The 21,170-nt window shown below is 36.5% G+C and overlaps 1 protein-coding gene across 2 annotated transcripts in view; it reads left to right on the forward strand.

Moving 5' to 3' along the window:
- Ptp69D (Protein tyrosine phosphatase 69D) overlaps nt 1-21,170 on the forward strand; it is a 384,912-nt gene that overhangs the window by 96,900 nt on the left and 266,842 nt on the right. For both annotated transcript variants that reach the window (XR_012412347.1, XM_073981639.1), the window contains exon 3: nt 17,414-19,251. Coding sequence is in view for 1 of the 2 variants with exons in the window: in XM_073981639.1 (XP_073837740.1) it covers nt 17,414-19,251 (1,838 nt within the window). In the remaining variant the exon portion in view is untranslated. The remainder of the gene's footprint in view (nt 1-17,413; nt 19,252-21,170) is intronic.

Below are 21,170 nucleotides of genomic sequence, written 5' to 3' on the forward strand. Positions count from 1 at the left end.
TAACTACAATAAGAGATTGACCATAGAGATGCTCCACATTAATAACCTGCCAACAACAAAACGAATAAACAACAAAACCGATACAGACAACACAGCTTACTGCTACAGACATTTAATACGGAGAAGAGATCATGCAATAAGTAGATAATTATCAGTGCAATAATAACACTTGACAGATGTAGACACACTACGCTAGTTTTTTAAGTTATTATTATAATTATTTACAAGTAAGCGATCGTCAATTTTTACGTGTTTTTATGTTCTACTAGTAATTAAAAACAATGCTGTGATATAGAAATTAACTTTTATTTTAATAATTTATGTTGTAGATCCCCCTGAAGATGAAATTCAATGAATTTCGAAATATTGGAAGAAATATGAAATAAAGAAAAACACAAACATTGACCTCAAGCTCGATTATATTCATTTTAATAATATTCTAATTCTATTGATTAAAACGAGCTCGAGGTCTTGATGTTGTTGTTTTATTTATTTATTCAATATTTCGTCTTTCTTCGAAATACATCATCAGGATCTACATATGAAAAACATTTTAATTACTTTTTGTATGCATGGACATGTTGTTGTTTCACTTACAAATAATATTTAAAGTTATTACAACAATAAAAATATATCTGCCAAGCGTCGATCTAGTGTCGCTGCCATCTGATTCGTCACTGGTACGTTCTCCTCTTATTGTATTCTGCTTATTTTTCTTATTAGATGTCTATAGCTATGTGCCAAATTTTCTGTATCTGTTTTGTAATTTATGCGTTGTGATGTTGGAGTGTTCATAATGTGGAGAGTTTCCAACATGTCTCTTTTGGTAATTATTTTCGCACTGCAGCACTCTCACTCTCTCCAAATCTGGATGATGTTGTTCGGTGGCACAGTGGGTGGAAAGTGCAGTGTTGTTTGTTGTGGTAACTGATCGATTTTTAATGTCTGATTTATGTCCTGATAACCGCGTTTTTAATTTGCTTTTTGTGGTACCGATGTAATATTTGGTGCAGTTTTCTTTTTCATTGCCGTTGCATTTTATTTTGTAGATTAAATTAGATTTGTCCATAATATCAATTTTTGATTTTAAGTGTGTGAACAATGTTTGCAAAGTATTGGATGTTTTTGGTGCTATTGCATATTTTACATTTTCATAGCATTTGGATTTAATGAAGCGTTCCGAAAGGCCGGGTATATATGTCACCGATTTATAATATTTGCTGGGTTTTTCCGTTTTTTGTTGATTTTTATTATAGTATTGTTTTATTAAAATTTTAATGACATTCGAAGGGAAACTATTCTGTTTTAATATTGATGTAATTTTCTTTTTATTTTCTTTGTGAAATTCATTGTCGCTAATATTTAGAACGCGACTAATAAAGTTTGCTGCGGTATTCATTATGATGGTTTTTGGGTGTTTCGAATGAAAATTAACTAATCTCCCCGAAGCCGTGGGTTTTTGGTACCAATTTGTCAATATCTTGTTGTTTTTCCTCGTGATTAATATGTCTAAGTATGGAAGCTGGCCATTATTTTCGTTTTCTATTGTAAATTTAATGCGATTATCGTAGCTATTGAATGTCGTCAGTATATTGTTTATTGCACTTGATTTTATTATTCCAAAAAGGTCCTCAACGTATTTTGTCAGAAACTTAGGTCTAATATCACAGGTTTCGATACATCTATCCAATAGCTCTTCCATTACAATATCGGCTACTATCGGAGATGCTGAGGATCCCGTGGGCAGGCCTTTCCTCAATCTACTTATTAAACAGAAACATGATATAAAGAAAATAAATAACAACAAAATAGAAAAAAACAACTGATTTAATCAAGCGCATTTTGTCAGTAGAAGATGCAAACAAGCTCTTTGAGTGCGAAAACAATTTGTCTAAAAAGATATCGGGAGACATAAGAGGGACACACAAAAAGAAATTCAAGGCGTTACAGGAACAACAGAAAAATGATTTAGAAATAAAACACAACAAACATTGGTTCGTAATCTTAACCGAGACAGAAATACCAGATGAAATAAACTGGCTACTATCACATGGCAAAAAGTTTGCCCTTCCACACACAAAAGAAGAGTCCCCCCTTCTCAAATACATAGCAGATGGAGAAGACTGCATAAAAACCATAGGAGACAAAGAGGACCAGGAGATAGCGAGAAACAATTTTACATCGATGATAGAGAATCACATGAATAAACATCAACTATCAGAGAGAGACAAATATTGCATACGCATAATGAAACAAACCAACAAATTTATAGAAACAAATAAGAACATAATTATACTGGAAGCAGATAAAGGTAATACAACGGTTGCCATGGAAAGATCTGACTATGAAAAGAAGATGGACACAATAGTAAATGACATAATGGTATATAAACGAGTAAACTCGGACCCCACACACAAGCTACAAAAGAAAAACAACGAATTAGTTGAAGAATTATTCAAAAATTGGTATATCAGCGAAAGGGAGAAAAAGTATATGAAGACAGATACGGCTATTGCCCCAAGAATTTATGGTTTACCAAAAATTCACAAGGAAGGACATCCACTCCGTCCAATTTGCTCATCAGTTAAAGCACCCTCGACGAAATTGTGCAGCTATATAACGTCCATACTGAATCAACTTACCCACAAATCAATATATAATGTCAAAAACTCCAGAGAATTCAAAGAGCGGATAAAGGACACAGAAATTCAGGATGACGAGAGTTTCTTTTCACTAGACGTGGTGTCCCTTTTCCCAAGCGTTCCAGTAGACTTAGCCTTAAAAATAATAGAAGAATAGTGGAAGTACCTAGAACCCGTGACAAAAATACCAAAGAGTTTATTTATAAAAATACTAAAATTTTGCATCTGTGAAAACCGTTATTTTAGATACAAAAATAACTTTTACCAACAAAAGAAAGGCCTGCCCATGGGATCCTCAGCATCTCCGATAGTAGCCGATATTGTAATGGAAGAGCTATTGGATAGATGTATCGAAACCTGTGATATTAGACCTAAGTTTCTGACAAAATACGTTGACGACCTTTTTGGAATAATAAAATCAAGTGCTATAAACAATATACTGACGACATTCAATAGCTACGATAATCGCATTAAATTTACAATAGAAAACGAAAATAATGGCCAGCTTCCATACTTAGACATATTAAGCACGAGGAAAAACAACAAGATATTGACAAATTGGTACCAAAAACCCACGGCTTCGGGGAGATTAGTTAATTTTCATTCGAAACACCCAAAAACCATCATAATGAATACCGCAGCAAACTTTATTAGTCGCGTTCTAAATATTAGCGACAATGAATTTCACAAAGAAAATAAAAAGAAAATTACATCAATATTAAAACAGAATAGTTTCCCTTCGAATGTCATTAAAATTTTAATAAAACAATATATATATATATATATATATATATATATATATATATATATATATATGTCCTTTATTTTTGTTTCATATATCAACACACAAAAGTAAACAAATATATAGAACAAAAGGTTCATGTTGAACATAGGGCGATAAATAAAACAATGCTATAATAAAAATCAACAAAAAACGGAAAACCCCAGCAAATATTATAAATCGGTGACATATATACCCGGCCTTTCGGAACGCTTCATTAAATCCAAATGCTATGAAAATGTAAAATATGCAATAGCACCAAAAACATCCAATACTTTGCAAACATTGTTCACACACTTAAAATCAAAAATTGACATTATGGACGAATCTAATTTAATCTACAAAATAAAATGCAACGGCAATGAAAAAGAAAACTGCACCAAATATTACATCGGTACCACAAAAAACAAATTAAAAACGCGGTTATCAGGACATAAATCAGACATTAAAAATCGATCAGTTACCACAACAAACAACACTGCACTTTCCACCCACTGTGCCACCGAACAACATCATCCAGATTTGGAGAGAGTGAGAGTGCTGCAGTGCGAAAATAATTACCAAAAGAGACTTATGTTGGAAACTCTCCACATTATGAACACTCCAACATCACAACGCATAAATTACAAAACAGATACAGAAAATTTGGCACATAGCTATAGACATCTAATAAGAAAAATAAACAGAATACAATAAGAGGAGAACACACCAGTTACGAATCAGATGGCAGCGACACTAGATCGACGCTTGGCAGATATATTTTTATTGTTGTAATAACTTTAAATATTATTTGTAAGTGAAACAACAACATGTCCATGCATACAAAAAGTAATTAAAATGTTTTTGATATGTAGATCCTGATGATGTCTTTCGAAGAAAGACGAAATATTGAATAAATAAATAAAACAACAACATCAAGACCTCGAGCTCCTTTTAATCAATAGAATTAGAATATATATAAAGAATTTGTGAAAAATTTTGAAGTTTGTGAAAAAAATAGAATTTTAAAGAAAATTTGTGACAATTTCCAAGAGATTCCGCTATAAAAATATAACAACGGTAGTATAAAGAATAAATAACCATGGAATTCTGCAATTCGGATTCGCCAATTTGGAAGCGGAAGGTCAAGGATCTTCTAGATTTCCACGAAGGAGCTCTGGATGTAGTTGAGAATAAAATTACAAAGCCGGAACCCTTAGCAGAAGGAGCAACAGAATCTCAAGCTAGAGAACACAAGAAGCGATCTGATTATTACAGAAAAGCTAACAGCTATGCCAAGAGTCTGATAACAAACACAATTACGGATGACATTTTCATGAAGGTAATGGATAAAGAATCTGCCTATGATGTTTGGCAAGCTCTGCACAAGCAATTTGAAGCAACTTCCAAGGATCAGTTATTCAAGATGTGCACCGAGCTATTTTCTTTTGAATGGACACCAGAAAACGACGTTTCTACACATACGAGCCCTAACCACAATTAATTCGTACACAGAACACATTTCAACAATGTGTTATTAAAGTATGTATATTAGGGCGACGCAAAAAACAATATTTTTTTTATTTTGGAGCTTCTACCCCCCTTAATTCGTTTCCATTTGATCCAAAAACTTTATATATGAAATTTTACGGCGATCGGTTAACGTTAACCTGTTCCAATCAAGCGATCTTTGTTTCCATCGTAATTTGTGTGGGGCCAAAGGCGCATTTTCACGAAAATTCTCTATAGGCCGCAATTATGGTCCAATCGACGTAAAAAGCTTATCAGTTCATTTTTGTGGCTAAAAAACACTTTCTACAAAAGTTTATGACGATTTTAATTTTTCATAGTATTTTGTATGGGTGCCAAAGGCGAATTTTAAGAAAATCTATCTACAGGCCACAAATATTTTCCAATCGATGAAAAAATTTAACAGTTCATTATTGTGGCTAAAAAAAGAATCCTACAAAAATTTATGAAAATCTATTCACTATAGACATACATTTGATGTCAATTAAGTTTCATGTTAAATAGTGAAAAAATACCTGGTGTACGAATTAATGGTGGTTAGGGCTAGTATATCAAAGCTCAAAAGCCTATGGAATGAAATCAATGCTGGTTTGGTAATAAAAGGAGAAAAGGAACTACCAGAACTGTTCCTGATATGCAAGATATTACACGTGTTGCCAAAATCTTTTGAGATTTTCAAATCCAGTTGGATGATGCTGACACGAGACGAAGACAAGTCACTAGATGAACTTCTTATGCAGCTGTGTTTATTTGAAAGAAATTTTAAGAAATCTGAAGGCACACATGTGGAAATACAGGAAGCTTTAGTGTTGAAAGAAAAGGAGAAAAGTAAGCAGAATTTTAAAAATGAACGGAAACCCGGAATTTGTCACTACTGCAAGAAAAGGGGACATTGGATTAAAGATTGCAGAAAGTGGATAGCAGATGGAAAACCAAGTAAACCAAAACCATCGGATACACCTCACTCAAATGTTGCTCTTCACTCTGTGTCAAATGAAATTAATTTGAGTATATCTACTAGTGAATGGTGGATTGATAATGGTGCACCCAGGTACGTCACAAATTCAAAGGAATTTTTTATTGAATACGAAGAATTCAAAACACCACACACTATACAAGCTGCCGGCAAAGAGACATTAAATGCAATGGGTAAAGGGACAATTCAAGTTTTTTCAAAAGTGAACAATGCCGAGAAGACAGTAAAACTTTATGATGTATGGTATGTTCCTGGTATATCGAGAAATCTTTTTTCTGTACTGGCTTCGCATGACAGAAACCCCTCAAGTAAGTTTTATTCTACAATAAAATAGTGCAAGCTAGATGTAAATGGAGAAACGATTTTATGTGGACACCGGGAGCCGGATGGAACGTTATACAGAATAGATTTTCGCTCCGTGTCTGCAAATCAGTGTGTTTCATTGTCAATAGGCAATTCTAAGCTGCAATTGTATCATGAAAGATGGGGACACCAAGATAGACGGCACGTCAAGAAGAAATTGGAAAAGGAGATGGGTATTCGAGTCAAAAACAATAATGAAATTTGTGAGCCTTGTATTTTTGGTAAGTCGTCAAGATTACCATTTGGAAGACGCGAGACTGCAAAAGCCCCAGGAGAGTTGATATCGACAGATGTGTGTGGACCATTTCCCTCATCATTTAGAGGATATAAATATTTAGTGGTTTATAAGGATGACTTCACAAAATTTCGTTATGGATATATTGTGAAGAACAAATCTGATGTGAAGGATACATTGGTAGAGATGCTTGTTCATGCCAGATGCCAAGGACACACGGTGAAAACTTTGCTCAGTGATAATGGTGGTAAATTTAACAATGCAGATGTTAAGAAAATTCTAGCTAAACATGGAGTAAGTCAAAGGTTTACAGCTCCGTATACACCTCAACAGAACGGTGGTGCTGAAAGAGAAAACGGAACCATTGTAGAGATGGCAAGAACATTTATGAACTCGAATAAGGAAGTTGAGTTTCCAAAGTCGTTATGGGCTGAATTTGTAAAATCAGCCATATACATTTTAAATCGAACGGGAAAATCATCTGTGGACGATAAAAGCCCGTCCGAGCTATGGTACGGAAAGAAACCAAGAATCAAACATCTCCGAATTATTGGATCAAAATGTTATGTTCATGTTCCTAGTCAACGTCGGAAGAAGTTGTCCATCTTCTTCCGACGTTGACTAGGAAGGCAATAATCGGTTATCTTGTTGGTTATGACGGCGATGAGAGATATCGTGTCTACATTAAAGAGCGAAATATGGTAGAAGTATCAAGAGATGTGATAATTTCAGAAGAAATCAATGGTTGTCCTAAAGAAGAAGAAGTTGAAAAATACGATATAGTAAAGCGGAAAAACGAAGAAAACTCCAGTAGTATTCAAGATACGCAGAGAGATGAAATATCAATACGAATTCGTCCAAATGACAATCAATCAGATGATGACCAAGAATCTTATCCGCCAGAAATAATTCAAGAGGAAGCGGTGCAAGATGCCGAGCCACAAGAAGAAGATAACGAAACTCAAGACCAAGATTCAAATATTGAAGATAATGAAACTCAAGACCAAGATTCAATTAATAAAGATAACGAAACTCAAGACCAAGATTCAATTGATGACTTGGAAGATTTTGAAGGCTTTGAAGAAACACAAAATGCCAAACGTCAAAGAGAACATGACTTAGATGACACATGTGATAATATCAATGTAAAACGGTTAAGAAATCGAAAAATTATTATTTCAAATTGTATCAACGATGATTTTGTAATGATGTCACATGATTTCGTTAACAAAACAGAGCCTCCAGTAAGCTATTCAGTAACTGTTGAAAGTGCTGAGAGAATTAATTGGATACAAGCAATGAAATCGGAGATGAGTTCATTGATTGAGAACAAGACATGGGTACTCTCAAAACTACCAAAAGGAGCAAAGGCACTCCCATCAAAATGGGTTTATCGAATAAAAACGAATGCTGACGGAAATATTGAAAAGTATAAAGCAAGACTCGTAATAAAAGGATTCAAACAAAAGGAAGGAGTGGACTATGATGAAACATTCAGTCCAGTAGCAAGAATGTCTACTATACGCTCTGTCTTAAGTATTGCTGCAACTGAAGGTCTGCATTTGTCACAATTCGATGTATCGACAGCATTTTTATATGGTGACCTAAATGAGACAGTGTACATGGAACAGCCAGAAGGTTTTAATGATGGTACAAAAAGAGTTTGTCTTTTAAAACGAAGTCTTTATGGTTTGAAACAAGCACCCAGATGTTGGAACAAAAGAATGCAAAATTTCCTGAAGAAACTTGGTTTTAAGTCAAGCGCCGCAGATAGCTGTTTGTTTATAAGGGAGAAAGATGGTAAAAAGTTAATCCTTGCCCTTTATGTTGATGATGGGTTAGTAGCTGCATAAGACAAAGAAGAACTGGAGTATTATCTAAGAAATTTAAAATCAGAGTTCAAAATTGTTTCTAATGACGCTTCATACTTTCTCGGAATGGAAATTGAAAACAGAGATGATGGAATCAAAATTTCTCAGAAGGCATATTCTAGAAAAATATTGGAGAGGTTTAATTTCTCAGAGTGTCGCCCAGTTTCAACACCAATGGAAAACACAGTCAAATGCATTGCAAAAGCAGGGAAAGCACCAAGAGAATTTCCTTATAGACAGGCAGTAGGTGCTCTAATGTATTTGATGCTGGGAACAAGGCCAGATTTGGCATACAGTGTTGGTTTTCTCTCAAGACACCTTGATAACTACACCGATGAAGATATGCAGAGACTAAAGCGAGTCTTCAGATATATTGCTGGATCCATAGATGTTGGAATTACATACAAGAAAGAAGCACCCAAGGTATTAGAATGTTATAGTGATGCTGACTATGGTGGATGTGTCAGTACTGGACGTTCTACAACAGGTGTTGTTGCAACCTATGCAGGTGGAGCTATATCTTGGATGAGTCAAAGGCAACCAACTGTTTCAACTTCAACAACTGAAGCAGAGATAATAGCTGCAAGTGAAGCCGCAAAAGAAGTTATATGGCTTAAACGACTTTTCAAGGATATAGTAAATTACAATTGTATTCCAATGATAAAAATGGACAACACTGCTGCAATTCGTCTATCAAAGAATCCAGAATTTCATAAGCGAACGAAACACACCGATCTCAAACACTTCTTTATACGTGAAAAGGTCACAGAGGGTATAATGTCAACATGTCAAGTTTCATCTGAAAATCAACTAGCAGATTTAATGACCAAACCCTTACCTAAGCCTCGATTGCAATACTTATGTAATCATTTAAATATTAATTAATTAAACAAGGGAAAGTGTTGAAATATGTGTTTAACAAATTAATATGTACTGTATTCTATAATGTTGATTTATAACATAGTAGGCATTGTATTGTGTATGTATGTATGTATTCAGAAAATATTTTTAAACATCCCAGATAGCATTTAGAAGACTGTTTTTTCAAAAATCACATTGAGGAGTCTTTTTAGAGTCCTTTTGGTGATCAAAAATTGATTAAGTCGCTTGTGTGATCAGAAAGGGACTCGAAAGTGACTCCCTGTAATGATTAAAAAGAGTTCAATTTAAAATACAACAACAAATGTGTAGCAATCACAAATAAATCATTGAGGTGTTTAAAATGTGACAATTTTTTGTTATTTATTGTCACATTTTGATCATCTGGAAGATTGAAAAATGCTTAATCAAAAAAGGGTCATACAGGTGTTTGAAAAGTGATTATAATTATGTATACTCTGATCATATTTTGAACAGTTAGGTGATTAAAAACTGATTGTTTTGTTTTATTTTTATTTGGTTGTAAATAAAAAAATAAAATTCTCATATACACTTTCTACAAAATTTTGATATAAATGTAACGTATAATATTAAAGGTGCAGACAAACACAACACAACAGGTTTTGCCAAGTGAAATGAAGAAGCAGTATACTAACCACCAAGCAACATAAAGGATAATTAAAAGACATAACAAAGCAGAAAAGTCTATAAAACAAAGGAAAGAAACAAAAAAGAATAAAAAGAAAATTTTTTTAATTTATTTCGTCTAACAAAAAGACTCATAAATGACTCCCTAAAGACTCATAAATGATTATAAACATGACTCTAAAAAGACTCGAAAAAGGGTCCCAAATTAATCAACAAAACACCAATAAATGATTAAAATACGACTCGAAAAAGACTCATTTGTGATTTGTTTAGAAGAGTCGCCTGAGGTTATGTTTTCCTACCGACAAAGGAGTCATTTATGATCAGAAAATGAGCTCATATTCTAGCTTTTTAATCGTGCAGTCGGATCAAAAAAGACTCGAATTTGATTAAAATTTTCAAAAAATGCTGACTGGGATACTTTACTTCACTAAAATATTCCAATCTAATAGGTACCTCTTCGTGTTGACTTGATTGTTGATCAGAACTAGTTGCAACTGTTGATTCTTGAATTAACGGTAGAGGTATGGTTGCAGGTTGTGTTGTTGTAGGTTGCACTCGAGTATTTTGTGGTATGTTAGTTTGTGTGAAGTTATTAAGACCTTCCGAATTACCTTGTACTGCCGAACCCCTCATCTGGTCAACATGTCTACGCCATACTCTACCATCATCTAATTTCACATCGTAGTGCAAACCTCCAACTAAATAATCTCGCACTGCGACTCTCTCCCCACGGCCAAAATTTTTCATCTGTGCCGGTCGTACTTGATCTGCCACGTGTTCGTTGCAAACTAGTAACTCTAAACGTGATTAAATTTGTGTACCAAGCATCAGCATAGCTGGTGACTTTTTAGTTTCTGGATGTATAGCTCTCCTATACGCTAGCAGTATCTTTTACAATTCCGCATTTATTGTATTAGCATTACATTTGGATGCCATCAACTTGTTTTTCATTGTTTCAACATATCGTTCCACCAGCCCATTTGTTACAGGATGATATGGGGCTCCTTGCTTATGTACGACGCCATTGACTTTTAAAAAATCTTGAAATTCTTTTTAGTCAAATTGTCTCCCGTGATCACTCACCAAAATGTTTGGAATTCCAAATTGAGCAAAAATTTGACGACACTTCTGGATCGTAATATTTGCATCCATACTGGAACAGGTATACACCTCCGGCCTCTTCGTGTATGCATCCACTAACACGAATAAATATTTTCCAAATACTGGACCAGCATAATCAACATGCACCTTTCGAAAGGTTTGCTTTCATCCTTTTTAGGATGAGGCCTTGTATTTTGACGTGCCGCACATCGATTGACTATGTTTTCTATGTCTTTATCCATTGCACTCCACCATACAAAGCCTCTGGCCAAACTTTTCGTGACATGCCAAAATGTCCCATGTGTAGCCCTTTCAAAACACGTTCTCTAAGTTTTTCTGGTATGTAGACCCTGATTCCTCGAAAAATACAACCATTTTGCAAACTAAATTCAGATTGATCCACTCAAAAACGGTCTTTTGCATCACATTCACGACCATACTGCAAACATTTCAACAAATTTAATACTTCCTTCTCTTTTGAATTTTCTTCTCTAAGCTCTCCTGCAGTCACTGGCAAATTTTCTATAAATTGTTCTTGTATTACAAAAAGTTCTTCCACCTTCGAAGAGATTATAATAATAAAAAAATCACTCGGCAATCTGGACAATGCATCAGCATTCGCGTTATTTTTAGACTTTTTGCATTTTATTTCATAATCGAATTGCTGTAGGTAAACTGCATAATGCTGCATCCTTGTAGCTGAATATACAGGAATACCTTTTTCCGGTGCGAATATTTGCGATTCAGCTCGGTTTTCCGTAACCAGATAAAATTTCCATTATCCGGCATTGAGATCGTAACGTATGCGGATGATTGTACGATCCTGGCGTCAGGTACCTACCCTGATGACATCTGTGAGAGACTAAACTCCTATTTAACCGATCTTACCACCTTTTTCCACGCGAGGAATATGCAGATATCCGCCACTAAATCGACGGCCACTCTGTTCACCACATGGACGGCGCAGTATAGAAGAGAGTTGAATATCAGGGTCGATGGTAACAGAATTCCGACCACAAACTGCCCCAAAATTCTAGGGGTCACATTCGACACCAATTTCACGTCGTCCGCGCATGCCACAGCTATCTGAGATGAACTGAAATATAGGAACAAGGTCCTCAAGTCCCTAGCCGGCAGCATTTGGGGTGCAGATAAAGAAACCTTGTTGACCACGTATGAAGCGATAGGTCGGTCTGTGGTAAGCTATGCGGCGCCAGTTTGGTCCCCGAATTTATGTGACACGCAGTGGGATAAAATTCAAATTTGTCAGAACGCCGCCCTGAGAACAGCAACAGGGTGCCTCCTCAAATCTACAGTGGACCATCTACATGAGGAGGCAAAGATTCTTCCAGTACGACAACATAATGAGATGCTTGCTCAGGTGTTACCGTGAGAGCCATCCCAATCACCATCTGCTGGCCACCGATAAACCCAGGGATATCAAGAAGGATATTCATGCTCTAGAGACGACGGTCCAACAATATAGGAAAGAACCTCTAGATCAACAGGCATATAAGGCAGGTTTGAACAGCATTCACACGGACACAGTTGCTAAGACCATAAGCAATTATTGTGTGAATGCAGTCATCGGAGCACATCCTGAAGAAACTTGGTTTTAAGTCAAGCGCCGCAGATAGCTGTTTGTTTATAAGGGAGAAAGATGGTAAAAAGTTAATCCTTGCCCTTTATGTTGATGATGGGTTAGTAGCTGCATCAGACAAAGAAGAACTGGAGTATTATCTAAGAAATTTAAAATCAGAGTTCAAAATTGTTTCTAATGACGCTTCATACTTTCTCGGAATGGAAATTGAAAACAGAGATGATGGAATCAAAATTTCTCAGAAGGCATATTCTAGAAAAATATTGGAGAGGTTTAATTTCTCAGTTTCAACACAAATGGAAAACACAGTCAAATGCATTGCAAAAGCAGGGAAAGCACCAAGAGAATTTCCTTATAGACAGGCAGTAGGTGCTCTAATGTATTTGATGCTGGGAACAAGGCCAGATTTGGCATACAGTGTTGGTTTTCTCTCAAGACACCTTGATAACTACACCGATGAAGATATGCAGAGACTAAAGCGAGTCTTCAGATATATTGCTTGATCCATAGATGTTGGAATTACATACAAGAAAGAAGCACCCAAGGTATTAGAATGTTATAGTGATGCTGACTATGGTGGATGTGTCAGTACTGGACGTTCTACAACAGGTGTTGTTGCAACCTATGCAGGTGGAGCTATATCTTGGATGAGTCAAAGGCAACCAACTGTTTCAACTTCAACAACTGAAGCAGAGATAATAGCTGCAAGTGAAGCCGCAAAAGAAGTTATATGGCTTAAACGACTTTTCAAGGATATAGTAAATTACAATTGTATTCCAATGATAAAAATGGACAACACTGCTGCAATTCGTCTATCAAAGAATCCAGAATTTCATAAGCGAACGAAACACATCGATCTCAAACACTTCTTTATACGTGAAAAGGTCACAGAGGGTATAATGTCAACATGTCAAGTTTCATCTGAAAATCAACTAGCAGATTTAATGACCAAACCCTTACCTAAGCCTCGATTGCAATACTTATGTAATCATTTAAATATTAATTAATTAAACAAGGGAAAGTGTTGAAATATGTGTTTAACAAATTAATATGTACTGTATTCTATAATGTTGATTTATAACATAGTAGGCATTGTATTGTGTATGTATGTATGTATTCAGAAAATATTTTTAAACATACTTTACTTCACTAAAATATTCCAATCTAATAGGTACCTCTTCGTGTTGACTTGATTGTTGATCAGAACTAGTTGCAACTGTTGATTCTTTAATTAACGGTAGAGGTATGGTTGCAGGTAGTGTTGTTGTAGGTAGCACTCGAGTATTTTGTGGTATGTTAGTTTGTGTGAAGTTATTAAGACCTTCCGAATTACCTTGTACTGCCGAACCCCTCATCTGGTCAACATGTCTACGCCATACTCTACCATCATCTAATTTCACATCGTAGTGCAAACCTCCAACTAAATAATCTCGCACTGCGACTCTCTCCCCACGGCCAAAATTTTTCATCTGTGCCGGTCGTACTTGATCTGCCACGTGTTCGTTGCAAACTAGTAACTCTAAACGTGATTAAATTTGTGTACCAAGCATCAGCATAGCTGGTGACTTTTTAGTTTCTGGATGTATAGCTCTCCTATACGCTAGCAGTATCTTTTACAATTCCGCATTTATTGTATTAGCATTACATTTAGATGCCATCAACTTGTTTTTCATTGTTTCAACATATCGTTCCACCAGCCCATTTGTTAAAGGATGATATGGGGCTCCTTGCTTATGTACGACGCCATTGACTTTTAAAAAATCTTGAAATTCTTTTTAGTCAAATTGTCTCCCGTGATCACTCACCAAAATGTTTGGAATTCAAAATTGAGCAAAAATTTGACGACACTTCTGGATCGTAATATTTGCATCCATACTGGAACAGGTATACACCTCCGGCCTCTTCGTGTATGCATCCACTAACACGAATAAATATTTTCCAAATACTGGACCAGCATAATCAACATGCACCCTTTCGATAGGTTTGCTTTCATCCTTTTTAGGATCAGGCCTTGTATTTTGACGTGCCGCACATCGATTGACTATGTTTTCTATGTCTTTATCCATTGCACTATATGGTGGATACAAAGCCTCTGGCCAAACTTTTCGTGACATGCCAAAATGTCCCATGTGTAGCCCTTTCAAAACACGTTCTCTAAGTTTTTCGGGTATGTAGACCCTGATTCCTCGAAAAATACAACCATTTTGCAAACTAAATTCAGATTGATCCACTCAAAAACGGTCTTTTGCATCACATTCACGACCATACTGCAAACATTTCAACAAATTTAATACTTCCTTCTCTTTTGAATTTTCTTCTCTAAGCTCTCCTGCAGTCACTGGCAAATTTTCTATAAATTGTTCTTGTATTACAAAAACTTCTTCCACCTTCCAAGAGATTATAATAATAAAAAAATCACTCGGCAATCTGGACAATGCATCAGCATTCGCGTTATTTTTAGACTTTTTGCATTTTATTTCATAATCGAATTGCTGTAGGTAAACTGCATAATGCTGCATCCTTGTAGCTGAATATACAGGAATACCTTTTTCCGGTGCGAATATTTGCGATTCAGCTCGGTTTTCCGTAACCAGATAAAATTTCCATTATCCGGCATTGAGATCGTAACGTATGCGGATGATTGTACGATCCTGGCGTCAGGTACCTACCCTGATGACATCTGTGAGAGACTAAACTCCTATTTAACCGATCTTACCACCTTTTTCCACGCGAGGAATATGCAGATATCCGCCACTAAATCGACGGCCACTCTGTTCACCACATGGACGGCGCAGTATAGAAGAGAGTTGAATATCAGGGTCGATGGTAACAGAATTCCGACCACAAACTGCCCCAAAATTCTAGGGGTCACATTCGACACCACTTTCACGTCGTCCGCGCATGCCACAGCTATCTGAGATGAACTGAAATATAGGAACAAGGTCCTCAAGTCCCTAGCCGGCAGCACTTGGGGTGCAGATAAAGAAACCTTGTTGACCACGTATGAAGCGATAGGTCGGTCTGTGGTAAGCTATGCGGCGCCAGTTTGGTCCCCGAATTTATGTGACACGCAGTGGGATAAAATTCAAATTTGTCAGAACGCCGCCCTGAGAACAGCAACAGGGTGCCTCCTCAAATCTACAGTGGACCATCTACATGAGGAGGCAAAGATTCTTCCAGTACGACAACATAATGAGATGCTTGCTCAGGTGTTACCGTGAGAGCCATCCCAATCACCATCTGCTGGCCACCGATAAACCCAGGGATATCAAGAAGGATATTCATGCTCTAGAGACGACGGTCCAACAATATAGGAAAGAACCTCTAGATCAACAGGCATATAAGGCAGGTTTGAACAGCATTCACACGGACACAGTTGCTAAGACCATAAGCAATTATTGTGTGAATGCAGTCATCGGAGCACATCCCCCATCTATCGCAGCTGAAGAGCGTCTGCTGCCACGACAAACCAGAGTAGTTTTGGCTCAATTGCGCTCGGGATATTGCAGTCGCCTAAATTCCTATTGAGCGGGAATCGATCGCACCGTGCAAGACATCTGCCCAGTATGCGGCATGGGCCCGCACGATACTAAGCACCTATTCAACTGCCACGCCAAGCCTACTCATCTGACTCCAGTGGATCTGTGGTTACATCCCATCGAAGTAGCCAACTTCCTGGAACTGGAGATAGACCCAGAGCCAGATTGAACAGGAGAACGAACATACAAACATAATAATAAAACACTGTTACAACAACAACCATGACTAGGGCAAACTACTAGCTGAGGTGCCCAGGTATCAGCGAGGCTCCGTTCGAATACAGTTGGTATACTAACTGCAAACCTTGGAACACCGATTGGCACGAGGTCGCTTAACATCCCGGTGTTAGGGGATCTTCCTTGAGGTGGAAGATCAGTGACCTGGTAACCTTTAGTCGTGCACAGCTTCCTGTAAGTCCAGGCAATGTACTTGGAAGCAGAATGTACATTAGAAGTACGTTGCCTAGACAAAAAGGTAGAAGCGCACTTAAGCCCCCACATCGCTTCAAGATCGTTATCCCCGGTGAGGGAAGACGTGAAAGTTCGGATCTTTTCATCAGCATTTGAACCCATGCGAAGGAAGTCGTGTTAGATCCGATCTTTTCATCAGCATTTGAACCCATTCCATAGATCCAATAGAGATGAATTTAGTGTTTTTATTTATACACATTTTTCTAAATATATAAGATTAATTATTTACAGTAGGCTTGATGTTGTCGGCGACTCGAAATCACAACCAACGTTGTTGAAACTCTCGTCGTAATGATAATGTCAAGGTTGGTGAATGACATGCCAAAGCATTGGTGGAAATGACATGCCAAAGCATTGGTGAAAATGACATGACATAGCGTTGGTCAATATGACATGCTTTTGATCCAAAAAATGAACAACATCTTTTGGGGTCCACGTTCATATAAAATTCATCGATGAAGATGCTAAAAAGGTGACATGCCAGATCACTTGCAACCATGATTAAATGGCATCTTTGGCATCGAACATTTTGCTGGGTATAAAATTCATGGGTGAAATAACAAACAGATGACATGTCAGATCACTTGCACTCGTGACTCAACTCATGATTTGTCATCGAACATTTTGCTGGGCAATTATTTTCAAATATCTTACAATATTTTTTAGTTTGTTGAAAGTTTTAGGGGCTTACCTAAATAATTGCGTGTGCGTTATTCAAAACAAAAACAATAAACATACTTTTACAAGGTTTTTATTGTAGTAATAACTTTTATATTTTTTGTATCTTTCTTTCAGATTTGGCAGTGACATTGTCAAAACAAATAATACGAATGAGATATCAGAAATGCAGGAGATTTATGAAATTGCCTTAACTATATTCGATGTTCAAATAAGCGATGAAGGAATTTACACATGCGAATCCATAGAAAAGGGTGTAATCAATAAAATATTTGTACAACCTTACATAAATCCTAAAATTGTAAATACCAATGGGGAAAAAGTTAAACAGAAAAGTGGTAATCCAGTGAAATTATGTTGTGTAATTGAAATTTATCCACACAATGATACGTTACAAAAACAACTAAAATGGTTAAAAGACGAGAATGCATTTAGCTTTCTTGATCAGTCTTCAAGTATCGATAATGTAAATCATACATATGTAAATTTTACATTGGAATTAACAGAAGTCTATAAAAAAGAGAATGGAACGTACGCATGTGTTATATACGCTTTAAACGGAGAGGAAATATCGAGAAATAATATTGCTCTTTTGGTTATGGATGTGCCAAAAGTCAGTATAGATTATGTAAAGGCTGTTGGTGCCAGTAAGATTTATTTGAATTGGACTATCAACGATGGAAACGATCCAGTCCAAAAATACTTTATTCAATATTTACAAGAGGGCAATCCGGATTTAGCATACTATAAGGACGTTATTGGAGGGGGGAATACTTCGTACGTTTTAGAAAATTTTTTACCAAACACTAGCTACGTATTAAGAATGTCTGCCAAAAACAGTATTGGTAATGGGGCGCCATTCCAATACCCTGTGCCCATACAGACATTGGAAAAAGATCCAATTTTTATACCAAAAGTAAAAACTACGGGAAGTACTGCTTCAACAATAACTATAGGATGGGATCCTCCTCCAATCGACTTGATTCCATATGTGCAATATTATGAGCTAGTTGTGTCAGAGGCCGGAGAAACCCCAAAAATTATTGAGGAAACTGTATATCAACAAAACTCCAGAAATCTGCCTTATATGTTTGATAATTTAAAAACGGCAACTGAGTATGAGTTTAAAGTGCGAGCATGCAGCGACTTAACAAAGATGTGTGGGCCATGGTCAGATGTAGTTAACGGAACAACGATGGATGGTGTTTCATCGCAGCCTTTGGATCTCACAGTAAACTGTATTCATAATAATATGTCAAAAATAAATACTGTTGATATTGTTTGGAGGGCACCGGAGAAACCAAATGGTAAAGTTGTCTCATACCAAATTCAACTAGAAGGTATTTCTGTGTACAAGCTGAACGGAAAAATGCAAAATGAAACTTGGGGACCTAAAATAAGGCGAGTCGACGAACCCCACCATCGCACTACCTACGATGGCGTTGTTTCAAACACAAACTATACTGTCACTATATCTGCAATAACACGTCATCGAAAAATTGGTGAGTCAGCGGAAGGTAAATGTACCATGCCAGTGTCAGTGCCCGATGTAATAAATCGTGTCATTTGGACTAAGGTGAGGGTAAATGACAACAAATGTGTACTCAAAGCCTTTATACCTAGAGTAAGCGAAAGAAATGGCCCAATATGTTGCTATAGATTGTATTTGATTCGAATGAAGTACAATAATATGGAATTACCGCCACCGGATAAACTGAACATATCAACTTACCAAGAAGTTCATGCTCCGAATAATTCTATAGGTGGAGTGTATTTGGCGGAAATGTTTTCTGGTGATAACTTCAAAACCGAAATTTTTCTTGGAGATGGAAAAAGATACTTTGAGAACGACGGTCACAGTGGCAAAGATGTAGACATAAACTGCCTTAAATGTCTGGAAGGTGAAAATTTTCTTATGAATATACCCAAATCTGCAGCAGCTAAAAATGCATCAAGTGAGTATATATACTTTAAAATGTGTCATTATTTCCGAAATCGCAATCCGATTCTGAATATTCATCATATACGGTCGAAATTTTCTATAAATTAGCAGACGAAAGATCCGATCTTTTCATTAGCATTTGAACCCATGCAAAGGAAGTCGTGAAAGATCCGATCTTTTCTTTTTTATACCCTACACCACTATGTAGAAAGGGTATTATAAGTTTGTTTTGGAAAAAATTCATTCATGCGAAATATTCGTCGGAGACCCCCAATGTGGTATACCAATCTTCATATCTCGGCGAGATAAAGTGAATAGATAAAGCGATTTTGAGATGTGTGTCCGTCCGTTCGTCTGTCCATTATAAATTGTAATCAAACTCCAGGCCGCAATTATGGACTGATCGTCATGAAATTTTGCATGGAGGTCAGGTTCAGACCACAATAGACGCCTATTCTTATTGGTGATGATCGTGAAATATTTAGCAGGTGAAATGGACCAAAAACATTGGTCGCAATAATAGCCCGATCGAAAATTCGAACAAGTAACAGTATATGACAAAGAAGATGCTTGCAATTTGAGATGGTGATCGGATGATGTTTAGAGGGTTAAATGGACCACAACTTTTGTGTGAAAATTGTGAAAATTTGTAATATACCGGTTATATCTTTATTCCTGGAAGACACATTCCGCCCACGTAAATAATATTTGGAAGGCCAACTCTTGCCCTTTCCATTGATGCCAATTATGTTGATTTACGCGATCAGATAAAAAAGATAACAGAGTTGCAGCCTAATATATCCGGTTTTTTGCTTGTAGTGTAATCATAAGCACACTGGAGTAAGGGTAAGGTAAGGGTGTAGGTCGAAGAAGATGCCTAAAATTTTGGATGATGATCTGATATTATTTAGCGGGTGAAATGGACCATTACTTTTTTATGATAAATAAAAACATTTTATTTTTGGTCCATATTTGAATTCCTGGAGGGCATAAACCGGCAAAGTCGCTTATATGTGGAAAAATAACTACTGACCTTTCCTCTGATGAAAATTGCAATAATATGCGTGCTGGGCCTACTGCCTAATATATAATGTGTTTTGTGAAGAGAACCACATCTTCCTCGCATGCTACAAATTGTCTCTATCATGACAGAGAAATTCTCAGTTTTTCCAAATTGCGTGGAGCCCCAGCGTATTACTTGTTCAATTGTCCAAAATTTAAAGATGTAGCAGAAGGGACTAAACAGCGCCAATTTTAGAATATTTATTTGAAATGTATAATATATAATTTTTCCACAAACATCCCAGTTGGGACAAGGGAGCCTTCTCTCATATCAATGAATGCACCCCTATTAATATTAGCTAAATGATATGTAGACATGGAGTTAGAAAGGTCATAACATGAAAACTTTACATATTCTGATTTTAAAAGAATAGACGTCCTATTCATTTAATATGATCAATACAAAAAAAAAAAAAAAAAAAAAAACAAATCATAAAGTATCTTCGTTTCTCTACAAGTTCCGATACAGGCGTATGGAGTTGTAGGGATTCTAAATCTACACAGTAGTTTTAGAGCCGAAATTAATTTTTGCCCAAAGACGAACAACAACACTTTAATTAATAAAGACAACACAACAAGTACGGGGCCCCGAAGACTTAAGACCAATTGCCATTCTCCCTGCAGTGTCGAAAATTTGCGAGCACATTTTGAAAGAGCAGGTTCTGTTACGTACCAGTCGCCAGATTTTTGAGGGACAACACGCTTTTCGAAGTGGTCGTAGCACGACTTCGCTGCTTTTGCACCTAACTGAGTCCATAAGGAAGGATCTTAATGAAGATAAAATGAGCACGTTACTTGCGTTGGATATATCCAAAGCTTTTAATTCGATTTCTTATAATACCTTGATAAATAAACTCAAAAGCAAGTTTG

Source organism: Musca autumnalis, unplaced genomic scaffold (genome assembly GCF_047663935.1).
Source record: "Musca autumnalis isolate F117 unplaced genomic scaffold, ASM4766393v1 scaffold_4, whole genome shotgun sequence".
NCBI classification, from domain to species: Eukaryota; Metazoa; Arthropoda; class Insecta; order Diptera; family Muscidae; genus Musca; species Musca autumnalis.